Source organism: Eutrema salsugineum, unplaced genomic scaffold (genome assembly GCF_000478725.1).
Source record: "Eutrema salsugineum unplaced genomic scaffold, Eutsalg1_0 scaffold_12, whole genome shotgun sequence".
Taxonomy (NCBI): Eukaryota; Viridiplantae; Streptophyta; class Magnoliopsida; order Brassicales; family Brassicaceae; genus Eutrema; species Eutrema salsugineum.
In genome coordinates, this window is record NW_006256895.1 from 9,605,979 (window position 1) to 9,626,068 (window position 20,090).

The 20,090-nt window shown below is 41.9% G+C and overlaps 1 protein-coding gene and 1 non-coding gene across 2 annotated transcripts; one reads left to right on the top strand and one right to left on the bottom strand.

Moving 5' to 3' along the window:
- Positions 1–10,135: 10,135 nt before the first annotated feature.
- LOC112089199 lies at positions 10,136–10,993 on the bottom strand. Its single transcript, XM_024160180.1, has one exon. The coding sequence runs from the start codon at positions 10,991–10,993 to the stop codon at positions 10,136–10,138; it is 858 nt and encodes a 285-aa protein (XP_024015948.1).
- A 6,887-nt stretch (positions 10,994–17,880) lies between these two features.
- Positions 17,881–17,990, top strand: LOC112089614. Its single transcript, XR_002901243.1, has one exon. It is a non-coding gene; the product is annotated as a small nucleolar RNA R71 (small nucleolar RNA).
- Positions 17,991–20,090: the final 2,100 nt, after the last annotated feature.

Consider the following 20,090-nt stretch of genomic DNA (forward strand, 5'->3'; position numbering starts at 1 on the left):
GGTCACTGAGATACTGTTTAGGTCCTGAGATTTTAAGATTCTTTTCTGACTTTGATTTTTTTTTTTGTTTGAGGATAAACAAAGGTTTAAGTCTGGAGGAGTTGATAACACCGTATTCTGACCACTTTTATAGATGATTTTAAGATCTTATTCAGGTGTTTTAACTTATTTTTCAATGTTTTTTAAGTGAATTCCATGTTTTAGAGTTTCAAAAGAGTTTTCAGGATATTTGGACAAAAGGAATGCATTTTGGAGCAAAATTACAAATTTGGATAAATTCAGGCCGTCGGAAGTTTGGCAATAAATGAAAACTTTTCCACCGTCCGATCATCCCCAAATTTGGAAATAGGATAGAGGAGACAATTAGCTTTCCAATCCACTTGGAATCAAAGCAATCCAACGGTTAGATCTCCAGATATACTCATTGCAGTCCGGAAGCCAAGAATGTTCTCACCCGCAGTCGGATGACCTTCCACCGCGGCCACAACTATAACAACCGCAGAGAGCCTATTTGAGAGCATCAGAAGCCCATTTCAAAGCCTAAGACATTCCCATCATTATTCCTGCAAATCCTAGTTGTTCCCAAAATCTCCATACACTATATATACCTCTTTTAGGTCATTCAGAGAGGGTGTGCCTACATATTATCAAGAGTCTTAGAGAGCCGCCACCTTCAAAGAGGAGCCACCGAGAGGGGCACCATCGGATCTCCTTCTTCACCTTGTTTTTCATTTCTTTAAGTTTTTCTATTTTGATTTACAACAACCTTAAATATTTTTGTGATGTTGAACTCAGTTATGTCTGAGTAGTTTCCCAGTTGGGTTATAAATGGATATTTTAACGGGAATTTCATGTTTTGATTTGATGAATTAATAGATTTAGGGTTTATAATCTTCTAGGAGTCCTTCGCTCATTCTTCTTCTTAATGAATATTTTCTTTGCTGGCCACTTAGAAACTGATTTTAGGTTTAATTGGAGCCACGAGAGTGTTGTATCGAATTACCTGACCTAGAAGTGATACGAGAGAAATCACTATAGGAGACAAAAGCTACCTATAGAGGATCATGGATCATGATCATAGATAAATTCTGTTAGTAATGCATGATCTCATTCGCGGCAAGAGGCGAAAGCTACTTGTCGAGTTTGAGTAATTAGTTAACTAGGGTGATGAGAGTTGGCTAATCATACCTGTATCTGTTCGAGTTTAGGAACCTCACTAGTTGATTACCTTTATCGATTGATTTGTTTATCATTAGATCATTCATGAACCCCTGCGAATACCCTTAAGCCCAGCGCCTAGTTCTTATTGTTTTACAACCTTTAAATTTCGTCTTGCATCTTAGATTTAGTCACACCAAAACCAAAACCCTCAATTTGTTTGTTCTATTAGTTTTAAGTCTTCGATTGATTCATACTGAAAACTCAAAATCTTTGTGATTCGACCCTAAAGTATTACAACGTACATATGTGCACTTGCAGATATTTTGGGTTTATAAATTTAAAACGTGAAGCTAGAAGTAACCCTTGCATCATGTAGCATCAAAGATCCAAATCCAAGAAGTAAAAACAAACAGCACTATAAAAAAATTCACACATACAGAAGAGAGATAGTATACAAGCGCATGATAAGGGTCGTGCAAGTCCAACATAGGCAAAAACATGTAGCGGAGAAGATACACAAAGAAATGCACGACGACAAGCATCGACAATATAAGAAGTTCAAAAAAATGGAAAAGGCTGTGCAAAACACCCGGCAAGCCGCCGCTTCTTAAAGTCGAGGGGGCAGAGATTATCGCGGAGGCCACAGCGGTCAACGCCGCGGGTGCTTGCTTACTGGGAGAAAGTGTCGGAAGCCCCCAGAAGACCCCGCTGCTCGTCCATAAAAGTCTGAAGATGCGCAAGTTGTGCCCCAGATGCCTTCAAGGAATCCCTGTCTAAGAAGAGGAGAGCGGGGAACCCGTTCGAAGACTTGAATACCAAAGAAGCAAAAGAAGGGGGTCATAAGCAGGGGCAGGAAAACCCAAAGAATCACACAGAGTAGGGGAAACTAACCTGGAAAGAGGTGAACAGATCAGCCGACGTCGGACGATGGACATCGGAAGACTTCAACATTAATATAACAGCAGGCAAAATAGAGAGAAGAGGATGTAAGACGACAACGGCTCACCGAAAAGGATAAAAGGAGCAGTCGAATTCGGCGGAAGATGAGATAAGAAAAAAAAGAGAAACAACCCTTACCCAGGGGAGACCAGTTAAATGAGAAGTCAGAAGGGCGTCTGGGACAAACGAAAATGAAGTCACCGACGGCGGGAGAAGACATGAGCCACATCAGGGGAGCCACCAGTGTCTCCGAGTCCCGGATAGGGACTAAGTCATACATGAGAGATCCTGGAGCCACCTCCACTGGACGATAAGCACCCATAACCATCTCACCGGAGATATTCTCCCCAACAAGTCGGAGAGAACCTGTAGAGAATGGATCAGACCCAAGCCCGGGTGGTTAACTGGCTGGAGGCTAGGGAGACAAATCGACAAACCTCTGCCATCACCCTGCAGGCCTGGGACCAAAAACCGAGACGAGGATCATGGTGAAACCCTGAGGCGAGAACCACGGGGTATCTGCCAAGGCAGGAAGGTCGATATCATCCTCGGGAATAATGGAGTCGACCCACTCCATAAGTAGATCCCAGAAGGTGCTGTCGGGAAAGTGAGAAGAGGAGTGGGGAGATGAAGCCATCGGGAAACGAGGAAAGAAGTAGGACCCACGAAGACAGAAAGGAGGCATAGCAAAGACAAGGAAGGAGAACGAAAAGCGTAAGGGGAAAGAAAAAACGACAAAGAGAGGGCATTCTCTAGGATTTTGATAGGAACACATCGCGGGGCGAGAAGACACGTATAAGTCATGCACAGACAGTAATTATAGGAGTAAAAAATGGCCCAAAGGCATCAGAGAGCGGGCAATGCATAGTGAGATCTCGACACGTGGCCGCGAACAGTTCAGATCAAGGAAGCTCTCTAAGAAGAAGGTTAGAAGCAAAAGGCCGGCAGGCCCAAGGCAGGACGGCACCCACTCTTGAACCTGACTGGCAGCTAGGCCCTGTGTCCTTCATATTATGAACCCACGATTCCAGGTCACTTCGACCACAGCAGGTCACTTCGCCAAGTTTTATATATAAGATCTTATATTATGTTTAAAAGTGATAAATGAGTCTATTTAAAACTCGTCTTTACTGAGGAATTCAATTACTTATCCCTCCTCTTTCTTTTTTAATTATTTCAGGTTAGGCTGGATCATAATATCTAATAAGTTGTTACACAAGTGTTTCCCTTTCTAGGAGACCTGAGGTTCACCAATGGATCAAACCAAGTGTTTAACTGAATGGAGTTAGATGACCAACTTAACATGTCTGATTCTCTAATTTTTTAGGAAGCTCAGAATAAGAATGTTACACTATATATGTGAATAAAGCTATATATATTGAATACGTTTTTTTTACAATATCTTGTATGGTTTTCCTGAATGTGTTTTTGTGTACATTATTATTTTTCCATTAGTAAAGTTCAGTTGTTGGAGAAAAAAATATTTTTGATATTTTTGGTCATTTGCTATTGGAAGAAAAAATATTTTTGATATTTTTGGTCATTTGCCATTGGAAGAACTTCCATATCCTCCAGTTTTTGTATTTTTTTTTAAATTTATTTATACGAAACATTGTAGTTACACAGATTAATTTAAGCCGTAATTTATTTCCAAACATTGTCGTGGTCGGATGGTCTGACCAATTGGGTTATTAGCTCAGACTTTAAGACACTGTTCAGAGAAATACTCCATGTGTCAGATCTTCTTTTTGTTCGAATTTAATTTTAATAAGCTGTTAGAAATTGAAAACTTCGACGGTTCGCTTCCTAGACCGGTTGGTTTTGAGTCAACGGTACGCATTGTTTCATTGAATGGAAGTGCCAGATACGAGAAAATAAGAACATTTTGTAACAATAAACTAAACTAGTTTAATTAATCATGCATAGTACCAAAAAAGTACAATTTTGAATACATTTACAATTTCGTCGATGCTCCTCCTTCTTTTTGTTTTTTGATTTTTTTTTGAGAAAGTGCTGCTCCTTCTTGAAAGTTGTTTTTGGTTTTATTGTTCTTTTTCTGTTTTATTGTTAGTTTTTGTTTTTATTTTAATCTAAAAATATTTAATCAAATAATTGATCACTCTAGCTATATCAGTTCAATGGGTAATTTTTTTATCGGATACACTTAAACGGCTAGGGATGATAACACGAGACTATACATACTGTATATCTAAATTAATTTAATTCAAATATTTGGAATCTAATCGATGAAAATGATATTTCTCGATACTTTCACTATAAATTAAAATAAATATTTAGAAAAAAACTTAACAACTCTTACTGCAAAAGAAAAACAAAGAATCCACTATAAATATTTTTAAGCTTGTTACGAAAAATTATGATGATAACACCGCGTTTTTACCTATTTTTTACTAAGATTCTTTTATTTATTTTAATTTGATTTTAAGTATTTTTGTTGCAGTTTTCATAATAGTTGGGTAGAGAGAAAAAAATATATTACTGTTTTTATATATTTGTAATTTCAAAATTCTTTTTAGATTACTTAGGAAAAAGCATTTCAAATTTGTTTTTCAGCGATTTATGTCAAACTATCATATGTTTAACTTCAAATGAAAACATTCTCACCGTCTGATCCAGCTATAATTTAGAGACATTCAAGAGGGACTAGTTAGATTTCCATTATATTTTATTTGAAAACAATCAAATAGTTCAATCAAAAGATACAAGATCAAGAATTTACATCAAGCATCCTGACCAACATCCGAGCCACGACAAACAACCAACCGACCACGGCTGGAAAAGTCCGACCAGCAGCTAAGCAAATTCCGTCCCGGAAGCTTAATTTCCAAACCCATTTGATTTCTGTCTTATCTCATCTTCAAGGAAACCCTACGTCCAATCTAAGAAGATTTATAGAACTATAAATATATGTCTCTATGAGGCCTAAAATGTGTGTGCGCCAACAAAGAAATAATTCAGCACCAAACTCTTAGTTTTGTTCTTAGTTTTTTTTTTAGAGAAATAGAGATTTCTCTTGAACCCTCTTATTTCTTTCTTCCTAAATCGATTATGCATTCATCTATCATGTTTTTGATTTCTTTAATTATGTCTAAGTAGTTGGGTTTAAGAGATCCATCGAACGGGAATTCATGTTCAATTAGGATCGCTTGATTTTGACTAGCAACCGCTATTAAAAGAATCTGCTCCGCCTTTGTTTACATAGACAATTTCTAGATCTCTTCTCTTCTAAGTTTATTTATACTGCATGGAGTTAGAGTCATAAACTAGCAACTGATTTTAGGAAGATAAACCCACGACAGTGGTGTATTTGTTGACTAGACATAGCTTCAGAAGAACGAAATCGCTATAGAAGATGAAAGCTACCTATAGAGTATCATGAGCATAGATGAAACTTGTGTTATAATGCATGATCTCTCTCGCGGCCAGGGACAAAAGTTACTGGTCGAGTTGAGAGTGATTGTACTGCTGATGCTAAGAGAATCAAGGGTTACTTCTAACTTCACGTTTTAAATTTATAACCCTAAATATCTGCAAGTGCACAGATGTACGCTGTAATACTTAGGGGTCGAACCACAAAGATTTTGAGCTTTCAGTGCGAATCAATCAAAACTTAAGACTAATAGAACAAGCAAAATGGGGGGTTTTTGGTTTTGGTGTCACTAAATCTAAAAGTAATCGAAATAAACAAGTTGTAAAACAATAAGAAACAGGAGCTGGGTTCAAAGGGTTTTCGCAGGGGTTCATGAACTGATCAAAAGACATACAAATCGATAAAGGTAATCATCTAGTGAGGATCCTGAGTTAGAATAGACACATATAAGATTAGCCAACTCTCGTCACCCTAATCATCTAATCACTCAACACAGAAATTAACTCTCGCTCTCATGCTGCGAATAAGATCATGCATTATAAGCAGAATTCATCCACGCTCACGATTCTCTACAGGTAGCTTTCGTCTCATGTAGCGAATTCGCTCGATCACTTCTAGTTCTAGTAATTTGATACAGCACTCTCGTGACTCCAATTACTGGAATCAATTTCTAAGCGGCTAACAACAGAAACAACATAGTGAATAAGAATGAACGAAGGATCCTAGAAGATCAATAACCCTAAATCGAATGAAGCATATAATCAAGACATGAAATTCCCTTTGAAAAATCCCTTGAATACCCAACTGGGAAATTACTCAGACATAGTTGAATTCAACATCACAAGAGTATTTAGAATTACAGAGAATTGAAATAGACAGAGTTTAGAAACGAAGAACAGGTTGAATAAGGAGGGCCAATGGTGCCCCTCTCGGTGGCTCCTCTTCCGGAAGAGCTTCTCTTCTAGGGTTCCTGGTGAAAGATGTGGCACACCTTCTAAACGACTTAAAAGGGGTTTATATAGTGTCTTGAGTCTTCGGGAACGCCTAGGGCTTGCAGGAATAATGACGGGGGTGACTTGGGCTTTGATATGGGCTTCTGAGGCTCGGAATTGAGCTCCCCGCGGTCTAAAATTTCGCACCCCCGGCGGATGACGTTTTGGCCGCGGATGAGCTTCTGACTGTGATGATTCACCTTCAGTGTATCGACCATATCTAGAGATCTAACCGTTAGATTGCTTTTATTCCACTTGTATTGGAAAGCTGGTTGTCTCCTCTATCTTGTGTCAAAATTTAGGGACAATCAGACGGTGGGAAGACTTCCGTTTGCTACCAAACTTCCGACGGTCTGAATTTATCCAAAGTTATGTTTTTTGCTCCCAAGTGCATTCCTTTTGTCAAAATATCCTGAAAACTCTTTTGAGATTCTAAAACATTGAAATCACTTAAAAACCTTTAAAACTGAGTGAAAACACCTGCATAAGATATTAAAAGTGATCCATAAAAGTGGTCAAAATCAGGTGTTATCAACTCCCCAGACTTAAACCTTTGTTTGTCCTCAAACAAAACCAAAGATCTGAACCTAGAAAAGAGATTTGAAAATCGCAGGAACTAACAAAATCTCAGAGACAATGCTTCCAAACCAGAGTTTAGTCATTATGCTCAAATCGGGTATAGTCTAGAAAATTTTCACCAAAGCACAAGCATAACTAGTTCGTTGATTTGTCATGCGAAAATCTACACACTTAAACATATCCTCCAGTCAACTAGCTCTTAACATTCATTTAGAAGTTCAAATGGTTCTCATCAAAGGACTTTAGTAAAGCAATCAAGGCTAGGTATTCAAAATGGCTTTTTAGTGGTAAGACTTGATGTGTTTAGGGCTACCTTTTTCTGGAGAGACATGACATTATGCAAAACAGCAAGAGAGGATGGAACTGCAAATGCCTCCACAGTTTCAATCACATTCTCTTTGCTTCAAGAATTCTGATCTCCTTTCTTCAGGTTCTCCTTATGGTTCCCCCAGACTTATATTCTTGTCCAGGTTGTGAATCCATAACTCCTTAAATGAATACTATTGCCTGAGCTCAAGCGATTTCGACTTCTAAGACTCTTTTAGGCTTTTATTTTCCTTTCATTTCTTTCTTTTTCTCTTTTTTCGTTTTTTTTTTTGAAAGAGGAAACGGCCTTTTGATTTGGAGTCTTAGGGAGCACAAAATTTACCTTTAAGAATGAGCTTTTCTGAGGCATTATACGATTTCTGGCACACTCCCTTCTGGCCTCTTTCAGTCTTTCTCTTGAGTGACTGAAAACTATGTTGTTCCTCCCTCTCCGGCGTTTTTGCACATATCTGTCAATATAAACTAAAGAGAGAATGCATTAGGTTTAAACATAAAGGTTTGGGTTAAGGGTGTGGTACCAGCTAAAGATGAACTGGCCATCTAGGACAACAAAGAGTGGTAATAATGATGTAAAGATGTCCTAGATGTGTATCATGATGCCTGCTAAAACCAATGATGAGAAAATTAGATGTCTAGATTATGTTCAAGTGAAATGAGCTAGTGTATTCTTGCAGAAAAGACCTCCGTGAATAGAAATCCTCTGGTGGGAGTTCGTAGTGCAAGTACTCTAGCTACCACCTAGTCTAGTACTAACCACAAAGAACTAACATGTAAAATCTAGAAGCATATGATTTTGTTCCGGCATTCCTGTTTTGAAAACCGTTTTGAAAACTTTTTATGAAATACAAACTCAAGACAAACCAAATTTCATTAGTAAAGGATGAACATCCTCCCCCAGACTTAAATCACACTGCCCCCAGTGTGAGAAATCTTTGAGAGGATGGGATAATTATGGACTGAAATTTGGAATGTTTAGGTGTACTTACCTGGTGATGTGCGTTCTGGTTTGTGATTTCTGTTCACCTCTTATTCGTTCTTCGCTTAAAAATCTAAAATTATAGAAAACAAAAACAAAGCAGCAAAAATAGAAAAAGGCAAATCAAAGGGAATAAGTAAAATACCAAGTGGGTTGCCTCCTACTAAGCGCTTGCTTAAAGTCAGTAGCTTGACTTTGATGATGCTCTAGCCTGGTGGGTCTGCCAAGAGCATTGCTTCTCTTCCTTCTTCTTCTGCGAGGTATGGTTTTACACGCTGTCAGTTAACGACAAATGTGTCTCCTTTCTTACCCCAAAGAATGAGTGCTCCATACGGTTTGACTTCCTTTACTGTGAAAGGTCCAGACCATCTAGATCGTAGCTTTCCTGGAAATAGCTTAATGCGAGATTGAAAAGAAGAACTCTGTCATTTGGAGCAAAGGATCGATGTATGATCCTTCTATCGTGATATGCCTTCGTCTTCACCTTGTATATCTTGGTGTTTTCGTAGCGGATTTCTTCTAATTCGTGCATTTGAAGCATTCTTCTTTCTCTAGCTGCCTTAAAGTCCATGTTCATCTCCTTAATAGTCCACTGTGCTTTATACTCCAGCTCTACAGGGAGGTGACATGCTTTTCCATAAACAAGATTGAACGGCGTGGTCCCTAAAGGAGTTTTGTATGCTGTCCGATAGGCCCAAAGTGCATTGTCGAGTTTTTGTGTGAGCCAAAACTCGCACAACCAAAACTTTGTAAGGGAAAAACTAAGGGATCCGAAACTTCTAGGGTAATCGCAAGAACAGTAAGATCAAAAGAGGATTTTTATTGCTGTGAAAGTTTTTAGGTCTTATTGCTTAGGGTTGTCAAAGTTACATAATGAATCGTAGAAATCTCCTATTTATACTAACTCCTTAAACCGCCTCTCCCGAGAATCTCAGGAGGGATTTTAGGTCTATTTCCTTATCGCTTCATGCGGCCACCGTCATAATACTTCGCCTAGGGCTTCTGTGGGCTTTCATCTTCTAAAGCCTTGGTTCGGTCCATCTTGGAAAACCGGCTCGGCCCAACACACAGGGAAGCGATTCGGGCCATGCCTCCTCTCGCCCTACTAGGCCCGCCCGCTCACCGTTCTTCTCACAGCTCGGCCCATCTAACCTTTGTAGCAGTATATCCCGCGATCAGTTATGAATGCCGTTTTTCCCGATCATCAGGATGCATCAGGATCTGATTATAGTCAGAGAACGCGTCCATAAATGTTAACTGTCTATTTCATGCAGTGGCTTCGACGAGCCGGTCGATGTGTGGCAAGGGAAAACTGTCTTTAGGGCACGCCTTGTTGAGGTCAGTGAAATCCACACAGACCCGCCACTTGCCGTTTTTCTTCTTCACGACCACCGGATTCGCGAGCCAGTCCGGATATTTGGCATCGGCGATTGATCCTACTTTGAGTAATCTCTCGACTTCATCGTTAACTGCTTTAGCTCGTTCGGGGCCGAGCTTTCTTCTTTTCTGCTTGATTGGTTTAAAGGTTGGGTCCACGTTCAGCTCGTGACAGGTCACGTCGATGCTTATGCCTGGCATATCTTCCGCTGTCTAGGCAAAATTGTTGATGTTCTCCTTGAGGAGGGAAAGGAGTTTGCTTCTCACAGGCTCTTCTAGTTTTGCTCCAATTTCGACGCATCGCTCCGGACGCACCTCGTCTATGCACACCGAGTCCACCGCATCACATACCGGCTCGGCGCGTGTTTCGCGGCTCTCCGCGATCTGTAATTGCTATAAGAGTTTCGAGAGCTCGTTCGCAGGCTCTCGGTCTGTCTTCATCTTTTTGCGATCTATGTCTGCTTGTGCGTCGGTGACGGGGTTACTCAGCTTGTGCTCTGCTAGGCAGCACATTCGTGACTCCTTCTGATTCCCCCAGATCGTTTTGACACCCGCTGGAATCGGGAACTTGAGACAGAGATGATAGGTGGAGGGGACCGCCCTCATTCTGTTGATCCATGGAGTTCCTATAATCACATTGTAGATTGCTGGATGATCGGTGACGCAGAATTCGACGATCTTAGTGACTCTGCCAGCTACCACAGGGAGCCTGATCGTTCCCATAGTCATCGTCGTTTCTCCTGAAAATCCGGTTAGAGGTTTGGGGATTGCTTCCACCTCGGAGAGGTCGATTCCCATTCTTTTGATTGTCTCCCTGAAGATGACGTTCACCGAGCTTCCAGTATCGATGAGCTCCCTCGCTATGTCATGATCCCTGATTGTTAACTCAATCACCGACGGATCGTTGTGGGGTCTATCGATTCCTGCCGTTTCCTCCTCGGCGATGGAGATCACTGTATTTGGGATGTCGGTTGGTTCTGTCCAATTCTCCTTCGCTTCGGCTCGGCGCTGATAGGCTTTGATGGAGGACACGGTATCTTGGTAGGATTGAGATCCACCCATGATCATATTGATCCTTTGCCTCGGCTCGGGTTGCTCTTCAGGTTCGCCTCTCCTATCGCGCTTGGAGTTATCGCCTCGTCGGGGAGGATTTGCGGGTTCAGCCGCGCCGCTCGGCTCGGCTCTTTCTTGTGGTTCATTAGGGACGAGGTCTTTGAGGTTGACCGCGTTTTGGAGCTCTCCTGCTGCCATCTTAGCCGCGAGTTTTGCTCCTAACGTTCGGCATTGTGCCGTTGAATGCCCGTAGGTCTGGTGATACTCGCAGAAAGCCTTCTCGTCGTAGTTGGCGGACTTTCTTACCCAAGTATTGTTGCGCGGCTCTCCTCTTCTGCGTCCGGTGCCTACCTGGTAGTTATGGGCACCTCCGCTTCTAGGTTTGTCCGAGCTCTATGTTGTTGTGTTGTTCGATGGGTTGCCTTTCTTCGAGGGGCGCGTCAAAATTGAGCTTCGGATTGCTGCTTTCGTTGCTTCGTACTGCTCGTCCAAATTCTTCATCTCCTCCTCTTTTACGACGAAGTCTGATGACCGGTCCAGAGCATCTTGAATTGTTTGTGGCGTGTTGAGTGCCATCTCCCGTCGGAACTCGGATTTGTACCACAAAGATCGTTTCAGATCTTCGAGCGCAGCCTTGTCGCTTATCCCTTCTATTTTGGATACGACTGCCTTGAATCTTGCCATGTAATCTCGAAGTGGTTCGTTCGGTCCTTGGGATAGTGTCCACAGGTCGGCATCAGACGTTCCTCTATCCATAAACATCGAGTATTGTTTAAGGAACAAGGCAGAGAGCTGTTGAAAGCTGCCGATTGAGTTGCATTCCTGCCTTGAAAACCACTCGAGTGCGGCTCCCTTAAGATGCTCCATGAAGAGCAGGCAGTATCCCGCATCTACTTCCCGCTCGGTCAGTTTGGCAGCGTTCTTTGTGAAGGCTCGTCCCATTGCTATCCGAAACGCTGTGATGTGTGCTTTCGGATCGGTTGTTCCTTCGTAGAACGGGATTCTCACTTTCCCGGGCTCGGGAATCCTTGCCTCCGTGATTCTTGCCGTGAATGGAGTTCTCTAAGTTTCTTCAAGCATCCGGTCGATCTTGGGCGCAGCACTCGTTGCGTTGTGCACTTGAGACTTCATGGCGCGTATTTCAGCTACTGTCCGAGCCATTGAGGCTCGCAGCTCTTTGAGTTCGAGAGTTTGCGCGTGAGTCATTCCTTTTGATTGGGGGAGTCGCTCCCGCTCTTCTCTCCTCGGCTCGTCTTCGCGCTCCGCCTGTTCGATCCATTGGAGGTTTTCTTCTTCTTCAGTCGGGTTGTCGCCGCGAGTCGGATCGGAGACTTCGTCAGTCCGGACGCCGTTTAGTGCCGAGGCGAGCTCTTCTTGGCTTATCCGCCGTGCCGAGCCATTTTGTTGCGGATTCGTGGTTCCATCGTTCTGCTGGGCGTCCACGTCAATCGCATCATTCTCCTCCTCGCCGGCTCGTCGCCTTGAGTTCCGACGGAGTGGAGGCGGCTCGGTCATGTTGACTCGGGTTACCGCGGGAGTCTGTTTGCCGAGGGGACGAAACATTGGGGGAACCAAGGGGTTTCTTGCGCCGCTCCCTGAGGCCTCTACAGGCGTTGAAAAGTCGAAGCGTCTCTGGATTCCATCCATCGGGTCGGGAATTCCGGCTCTCCAGGTTGGGTGTTGTCGCTCAGCCGCCATCGCGTCGAGCCTCTCCGTAATCGCCTCGTTTCTTTTGTCCTGCTCGTCGATTTTCCTCATCAACGCGGCCATCATGTTTTGCATCTCCTCTTGGGTTTCGGTCGCTGCCGTCGTTGTGCCTGATGCCGGAGCGTCCTTCTCCGCGCCGTTACCATTGTTGCTGTTGTTGTTGTTATCGTCGGGGGTATTGCTCGTCATGTTCTTTGGATCTTAAAGTCTTTTCGATTTAGAGTAAGAAAGTTTCGATGTTCCCCACAGACAGCGCCAAATTGTGTGAGCCAAAACTCGCACAACCAAAAATTTGTAAGAGAAAACTAAGGGATCCGAAACTTCTAGGGTAATTGCAAGAACAGTAAGATCAAAAGAGGATTTTTATTTCTGTGAAAATGTTTAGGTCTTATTGCTTAGGGTTGCCAAAGTTACATAATGAATCGTAGAAATCTCCTATTTATACTAACTCCTTAAACGTCTCTCCCGAGAATCTCGGGAGGGATTTTAGGTCTATTTCCTTATCGCTTCATCCGGCCACCGTCATAATACTTCGCCTAGGGCTTCTGTGGGCGTTCGTCTTCTAAAGCCTTGGTTCGGCCCATCTTGGAAAACCGGCTCGGCCCAACACACAGCGAAGCGATTCGGCCCATGCCTCCTCTCGCGCTGCTAGGCCCGCTCACCGTTCTTCTCACAGCTTGGTCCATCTAACCTTCTCCACGGCTCAGCCCACTTGCCATTCGAGTTGAGATGCGACTTGGCCTAACTCGCCGATGCACGGGTCGGCCCAATCATGTTGAAGTGCGGCTCGGCCCATACCTCACGACACAGCTCGGCCCGTCTGCTCTCATACGCGGCTCACCCATTTTCACCTCATGGCTCGGCCTACTTGAGCTTGGCCTTCTTCTGTGCGGTTCGGCTTATTTTTGACAGGTCACCGGTTCTTCTTGTCGGATCGGCTCTCCAACATTCTTGAGATGGTTTAAACCGATTGGGGTGAAACCGACCCCAACAGTTTTTTAGACCAATCTTTGCGATTTACACCGGTTGTCTTTTGTATAATCGATTTGATATCTCTGTTAGAGATTTCCACTTGTCCACTTGTCTGAGGGTGATATGGAGATGCAACTTTATGCGTGACTCCATTCTTTTTGAGCAGATTTTCGAAGACTCTATTGATGAAATGGGATTCTCCATCGCTTATCACAATTCGAGGAATTCTAAAGCGAGGGAAAATAATTGATTTAAACAGCTTTATAACCACTTTTGCATCATTAGTAGGGCTGGCGATTGCTTCTACCCATTTAGAGACATAGTCTACCGCTACTAAGATGTATTGGTTTCCGAAAGAAGTTGGGAAAGGTCCCTGAAATCAATTCCCCATACATCAAAGATTTCGACTTCAAGAATGAAGTTTTGAGGCATCTCATTCCTCTTGCTGATGTTACCCATTTGTTGGCATGAATCACAGCGTGAGATGTAGGCGTGAGTGTCTTTGAACATAGTAGGCAGTTTGAAGAACCTGGAAACCGTTTTATAGGTTGCGAAATGTCCTGCATCGGCTGAACTGTGGCATCCAAACAATATTCCTTCCATTTCTTCTTCACCCACATACCTTCGGAATAAACCATCTACACATCTCCTATAGAGAAAAGGTTCATCCCATAAATAATGCTGAATTTCCTTTAAGAATTTCTTCTTTTTATAGCCAAAGAATTGTGGAGGTTCGATGTCTGCAGCTAGGTAATTTGCTATATGCCTAAACCATGGGGTGTCAAAAGCATCTGACCGCCGTATAGGAGGTTGTGATGGCTTTTCTTGCACGGTAATAGGTATAGTCTCTATAGCGTAGACATTTTCTTCTGGCAAACTATCATTCAAAGGGAGTTTCTCTTCCACTCGAATCCTAGAAAGGTGATCTGCTACTCCATTATCTGCTCCTTTCCGATCTCGAATTTCAATATCAAATTCTTGCAGTAGAAGTATCCATCTGATCAGCCTCGGTTTGGCATATTTCTTAGACATGAGATACTTGATTGCAGCATGGTCAGTATGGACGATAACCTTAGATCCTACGAGATAGGATCGAAACTTCTCAAATGCAAAAACGACGGCTAAAAGCTCCTTCTCCGTAGTTGCGTAATTGCATTGAGCTTCATCCAGAATTCTACTCGCATAGTAGATTGCATGTAGTTTCTTTTCTTTCCGCTGACCAAGCACATCTCCAACAGCAAAATCACTTGCATCACACATGATCTCAAATGGTTGTTCCCAGTCAGGTGGTTGCACAACTGGAGCGGAAACAAGGGCGTTTTTGATCTTATGAAATGCTGCCAAGCCTTCATCATCGGATTTGAAGTTTGTTTCCTTGCAGAGTAGACGTGTGAGAGGTTTGGCAATTTCTGAGAAGCCTTTTATGAATCGCCTATAGAATCCGGTATGCCCAAGGAAACTTCGGATTCCCTTCACATTAGTTGGAGGTTGTAGGCTAGTCATGACTTCAATCTTTGCTTTGTCAACTTCAATACATTTTCCAGATATTTTATGTCCAAGCACAATTCCCTCGCGGACCATGAAGTGACATTTTTCCCAGTTAAGGACAAGATGCTTGTCTTCACAGCGCTGCAAAACTTTCCCTAAGTTTGCCAAGCATCTGTCGAAAGAGGACCCATAGACGGAAAAATCATCCATGAAGACTTCCATAAAATCTTCGATGAAATCAGTGAAAGTAGACATCATGCACCGCTGAAAGGTTGCAAGTGCATTACATAATCCGAAAGGCATTCGCCGATAGGCAAAAGTTCTGTATGGACAGGTGAATGTCGTATTTTCTTGATCTTCCGGTCTAATTGGAATTTGGAAAAATCCGGAATAACCATCTAGTAAGCAGTAATATTCGTGATTTGCTAATCTTTCTAGCATTTGGTCAATGAAGGGTAAAGGAAAATGATATTTCCGAGTTGCTGCATTCAGTTTTTGGTAATCGATGCACATTCGATGTCCCGTCACTGTCTTGTAGCAATCATTTTATCCTTGTCGTTTTTGATAACAGTCACTCCTCCCTTCTTCGAGACAACATGCACAGGACAAACCCAAGTGCTGTCCGAAATAGGGAATATGATTCTTGCTTCCAAAAGTTTCAGGATCTCCTTCTTTACCACTTCCATAAGGTTTGGATTCAACCTCCTTTGGCTTTCAATCGAATTCTTGGCATTGTCCTCAAGATTTATCTTATGCATACAGAGGTCTGGGGAGATTCCTTGTATGTCATCAAGAGAATAACCTATGGCTTTCCTATACTTCCTTAACTCGTTTAACAGCTTAGTAGTTTCAGCTCTACTTAAGCCAGAATTTATGATGACAGGGTAAGTTGAGTTTGGCCCAAGAAAAGCATACTTGAGTCCATCAGGAAGAGTTTTAAGCTCGACTTTTGGAGCTTTGAGCTCGCTCCATGGGTCGTTTATAGCTACCAAGGTATCTTTTGGAGGAGTAGGCATGTGAGATTCCTCATTCAGGTCCAGATAGTTCACAAGTTTTGCATAATCCTCGGCTTTATCAAGCATTTGCGCACACCCTTTTGAAACTTCTTCGAGCAGGTTGTGATCATCATTTGTGGTGGTGAGGATGATTTTAAAAGGATCGTCAAGAAGGATTTCTTCATAAACTTCCTCAGTAATAACATCAAGCTCATCAACCCGACAGAGCCTGCCATCTAAAGTACGTTTCTCAAGACCCTTGTTCATATCGAACTGCATAATCAAACTCCCTAGATGTAGGTCTATCTTTCCTTCCGGAACATTGATTATTGCTCTTTTAGTTGATAAGAAAGGTCTACCGAATATCAGAGGGTCCTTTGGTTCTCTTTCCAATTCAAGCACTATGAAATCAGTCGGAATACAGTTTTCTCCAATCATGACTGATACATCAACCAAGACTCCTTTTGGTCGTCTGACTGATCGATCGGCAAGAATCAGTGAGATTTTTGTGGGTTGGAAAGTATGATATCCTAAACGTTTTGCAACTGAGAGAGGCATCATGTTGATGCTTGATCCCAAATCACATAGACAACGTTCAAAGGTCATATTCCTGATTGTGCAAGAGAGTACAAAACTTCCCGGATCTTCTTTCTTCTGGGGGACATGGTTTTGTAAGATGAAACTATATTCATGAGTTATCATCATAACACCTTCTTCTAATGCTAAATAATTTGTTAGAATGCCCTTCATGTATTTCCTAAGAGCAGGTATCATTGCACAAACTTCAATGAAAGGTAATCTCACATTTAACTGCTCGATTATCTCTTTCAGCTTAGCCCTTTCTTTCTCCATCTTTGGCCCTTTCAAAGCTCGTGGATATGGTGGTTTGGGCTTGTAGACACGAGTAAGAGGAGGCGGCATAGGTTCTTCTTCACCAATTTCTTGAGGAATGTCTTCCTTTTCTTTTTCTCCCTCTTTCCTGACTACTTCATCTCTTTTTTTGTTAGCCGAATCTCCTCCTTTCTTCTTTCTTCAAAATCCTTTGGGTATTCTGTTTCCTTGTAAGCTAAACCACTCCTGAGGGTAATTGCTTTTAAGTGATCAGAGGTCTCCAATTCGTTTATCCTTTCAGAAAAAGGTTCATCAAGGTCATTAACGGAGGAATCCGTCTCCTTTGATTCATCACTAATCTGGAGAAGAAAAAGGGTGGATAGCTTGTTAATGGCATCTTCATGCTTCTTTGATTGATTCTCCATCTCCTTTTGAGCCTTTCAAACTCTTTTTCTAGTTCTTCAATCCTGGAAAAAGGATAATAAGGAGGAAGTGTGGAATTAGGTTGATCAAATTGGGCTTGCTTGAAAGAAGGTTGAAAAGAGGGTTGGAAATAAGGCTGGCCGCGGTCAAAATACTCTGACCGCGGTGAAACTCCTCTTAGCCGCGGCCAAAAGCTTCCCACCCGCGGTGGAGGTTGGTTTTGCCACGGTTGAAAGGCTCCCACCCCTGGTGGGGTTGATTCTGCTCAGCCTCTTCAATCTGGTAAACATCAGCGGTCTGCATTATCTCCTGATTTTGGAAACTCCTCTCTACCCCGAGGTCGTTCATCTTTTCGACGCAGAGTTTGTTATGTTTGCTTCAATCATCAGAGTTATGAACGGACCAATCGCACTAAGGATCTTCCGGATGTCTTCCCTAATCTGATCTAGACATTCTTTACTAACAGGTGGTTCTTTTTCCTCGATCTTAGAACATCTTGATTGGGTTAGAAGTCTCCTATTTCTGATACTCCCAGCTAGATTAGTGATATAGGCATTAGCCTCATCCACAGTTCTAGTGGTAAAGTCTCCATTGCTAGAGGTATCAAAAGAAAATTTCAGTTCTTCATTAACTCCATGGTAGAAGATGGTCATCAGGCGCTCCTCAAAGAAACCTTGGTGTGTGCAATCTCTTTGGTAATCTCTGAATCTTTCCCAGGCGTCATAGAGGTCTTCTGTGTCCTCCTGCTGAAATTTTTGGATCTTGTCCCTTAAGAGATTGGAACGATCTCTGGTGTAAAAGTGACTTAGGAAAGCCTCTCTACACTCTTTCCACGTCTTTAAGGACGCAGGTGGCAAAGTTTTAAGCCATTTACTAGCTCTACCAGTTAGAGAGAATGGGAAAAGGACACACATATGGTAATCGGTATTTTTCATTATGGTTGAACACAACTCTTCAAAATTTTCAATATGATCTATTGGGTGTTCAGTAGAAAAACCGTTATACTTTTTGATAAAGCTAATGTATTGTACCTTAGCCTCAGAGTCGCCATCCTTAGGTAAGGGTGGTCGAATTGCTCGCCTATCTGTGAATTGTTTGTGTGTATCACATTCTCCAATCAGCTGTTCTCCCTTCTTGGCATACTCTGGTTCTCCAATCGATTCATTGCCATCATCGATTGGGTCATTAAGCTCATCATCCGATGGATCACCATCTAGAAAAGGGTCCTCTTCAGCAAGAGGTCAAGGATGTGTTCCTGGCCCCTCATCGAAAAAGTACCTGAAAAATCAAAGAAAAACAAAAATTAGAAAAAGTTCTACCGAATTAAGCAGAGATTCACAACGAAAGGAATCAAAATCCCCGGCAACGGTGCCAAAAACTTGATGCTAAGAGAATCAAGGGTTACTTCTAGCTTCACGTTTTAAATTTATAACCCTAAATATCTGCAAGTGCACAGATGTACGCTGTAGTACTCAGGGGTCGAACCACAGAGATTTTGAGCTTTCAGTGCGAATCAATTAAAACTTAAGACTAATAGAACAAGCAAATTGGGGGTTTTTGGTTTTGGGTTCACTAAATCTAAAAGCAATCGAGATAAACAAGTTGTAAAACAATAAGAAACAGGCGCTGGGTTCAAAGGGTTTTCGCAGGGGTTCATGAACTGATCAAAAGACATCAAATCGATAAAGGTAATCATCTAGTGAGGATCCCGAACTAGAATAGACACATATAAGATTAGCCAACTCTCGTCACCCTAATCATCTAATCACTCAACACAGCAATTAACTCTCGCTCTCATGCTGCGAATAAGATCATGCATTATAAACAGAATTCATCCACGCTCACGATTCTCTACAAGTAGCTTTCGTCTCCTGTAGCGAATTCGCTCAATCACTTCTAGGTCTGGTAATTCGATGCAGCACTCTCGTGACTCCAATTACTGGAATCAATTTCTAAGCGGCTAGCAACAGAAACAGCATAGTGAATAAGAATGAACGAAGGATTCCTAGAAGATCAATAACCCTAAATCGAATGAAGCATATAATCAAGACATGAAATTCCCTTTGAAAAATCCCTTAAAAACCCAACTGGGAAATTACTCAGACATAGTTGAATTCAACATCACAAGAGTATTTAGAATTGCAGAGAACTGAAATAGACAGAGTTTAGAAATGAAGAACAGGTTGAAAAAGGAGGGCCGATGGTGCCCCTCTCGGTGGCTCCTCTTCTGGGCGAGCTTCTCTTCTAGGGTTCCTGGTGAAAGATGCACTACAAGAAAAACACCGTTTTACAACAGCCAAAACCGTCGTAAGTTCATTGTAATAGACCTATTACGACGAACTAGCGACGGTTTCAAAATCGTCATAAAACCATTGTCGTAAAAGATATTTCATCGTAAAATCGTCGTAAAATCTAGGACGGTTTAAATTCGTCGTAACATCAACGTAACAGAATCGTCGTAAATGCGTCGTAAGGGTTACGACGACTTTACATCAATTTGCCTCGATTTGAATTTCAGCGTAACCTTCGTAAAGTCGTCGTAAAAAACCGACGTAGGTTCGTCGTACTAAACGTCGTATAATATACGACAAATATTTGGTCAATTTGGGTTGTACGCGTTATGACGAATTTATGACAATTTAATAAATTAATAATAAATATATTACGACGATTGTACGACGTTTTTTATAAGTGAAATTAAAAAAAATATTTAATCCAAATTAATATTTAAATAAAAAAGAAATAGTTTAAATTTTAAATTTTAATTAAAATAAAAAAAAATAAAAAAATTATAATAATTACAAAAACCTAAAGATCTGAATCTAAACTAATGTCGTCGATCCCATCATCGTCCTGCTCCGGATCCCCATCCTGCTCCA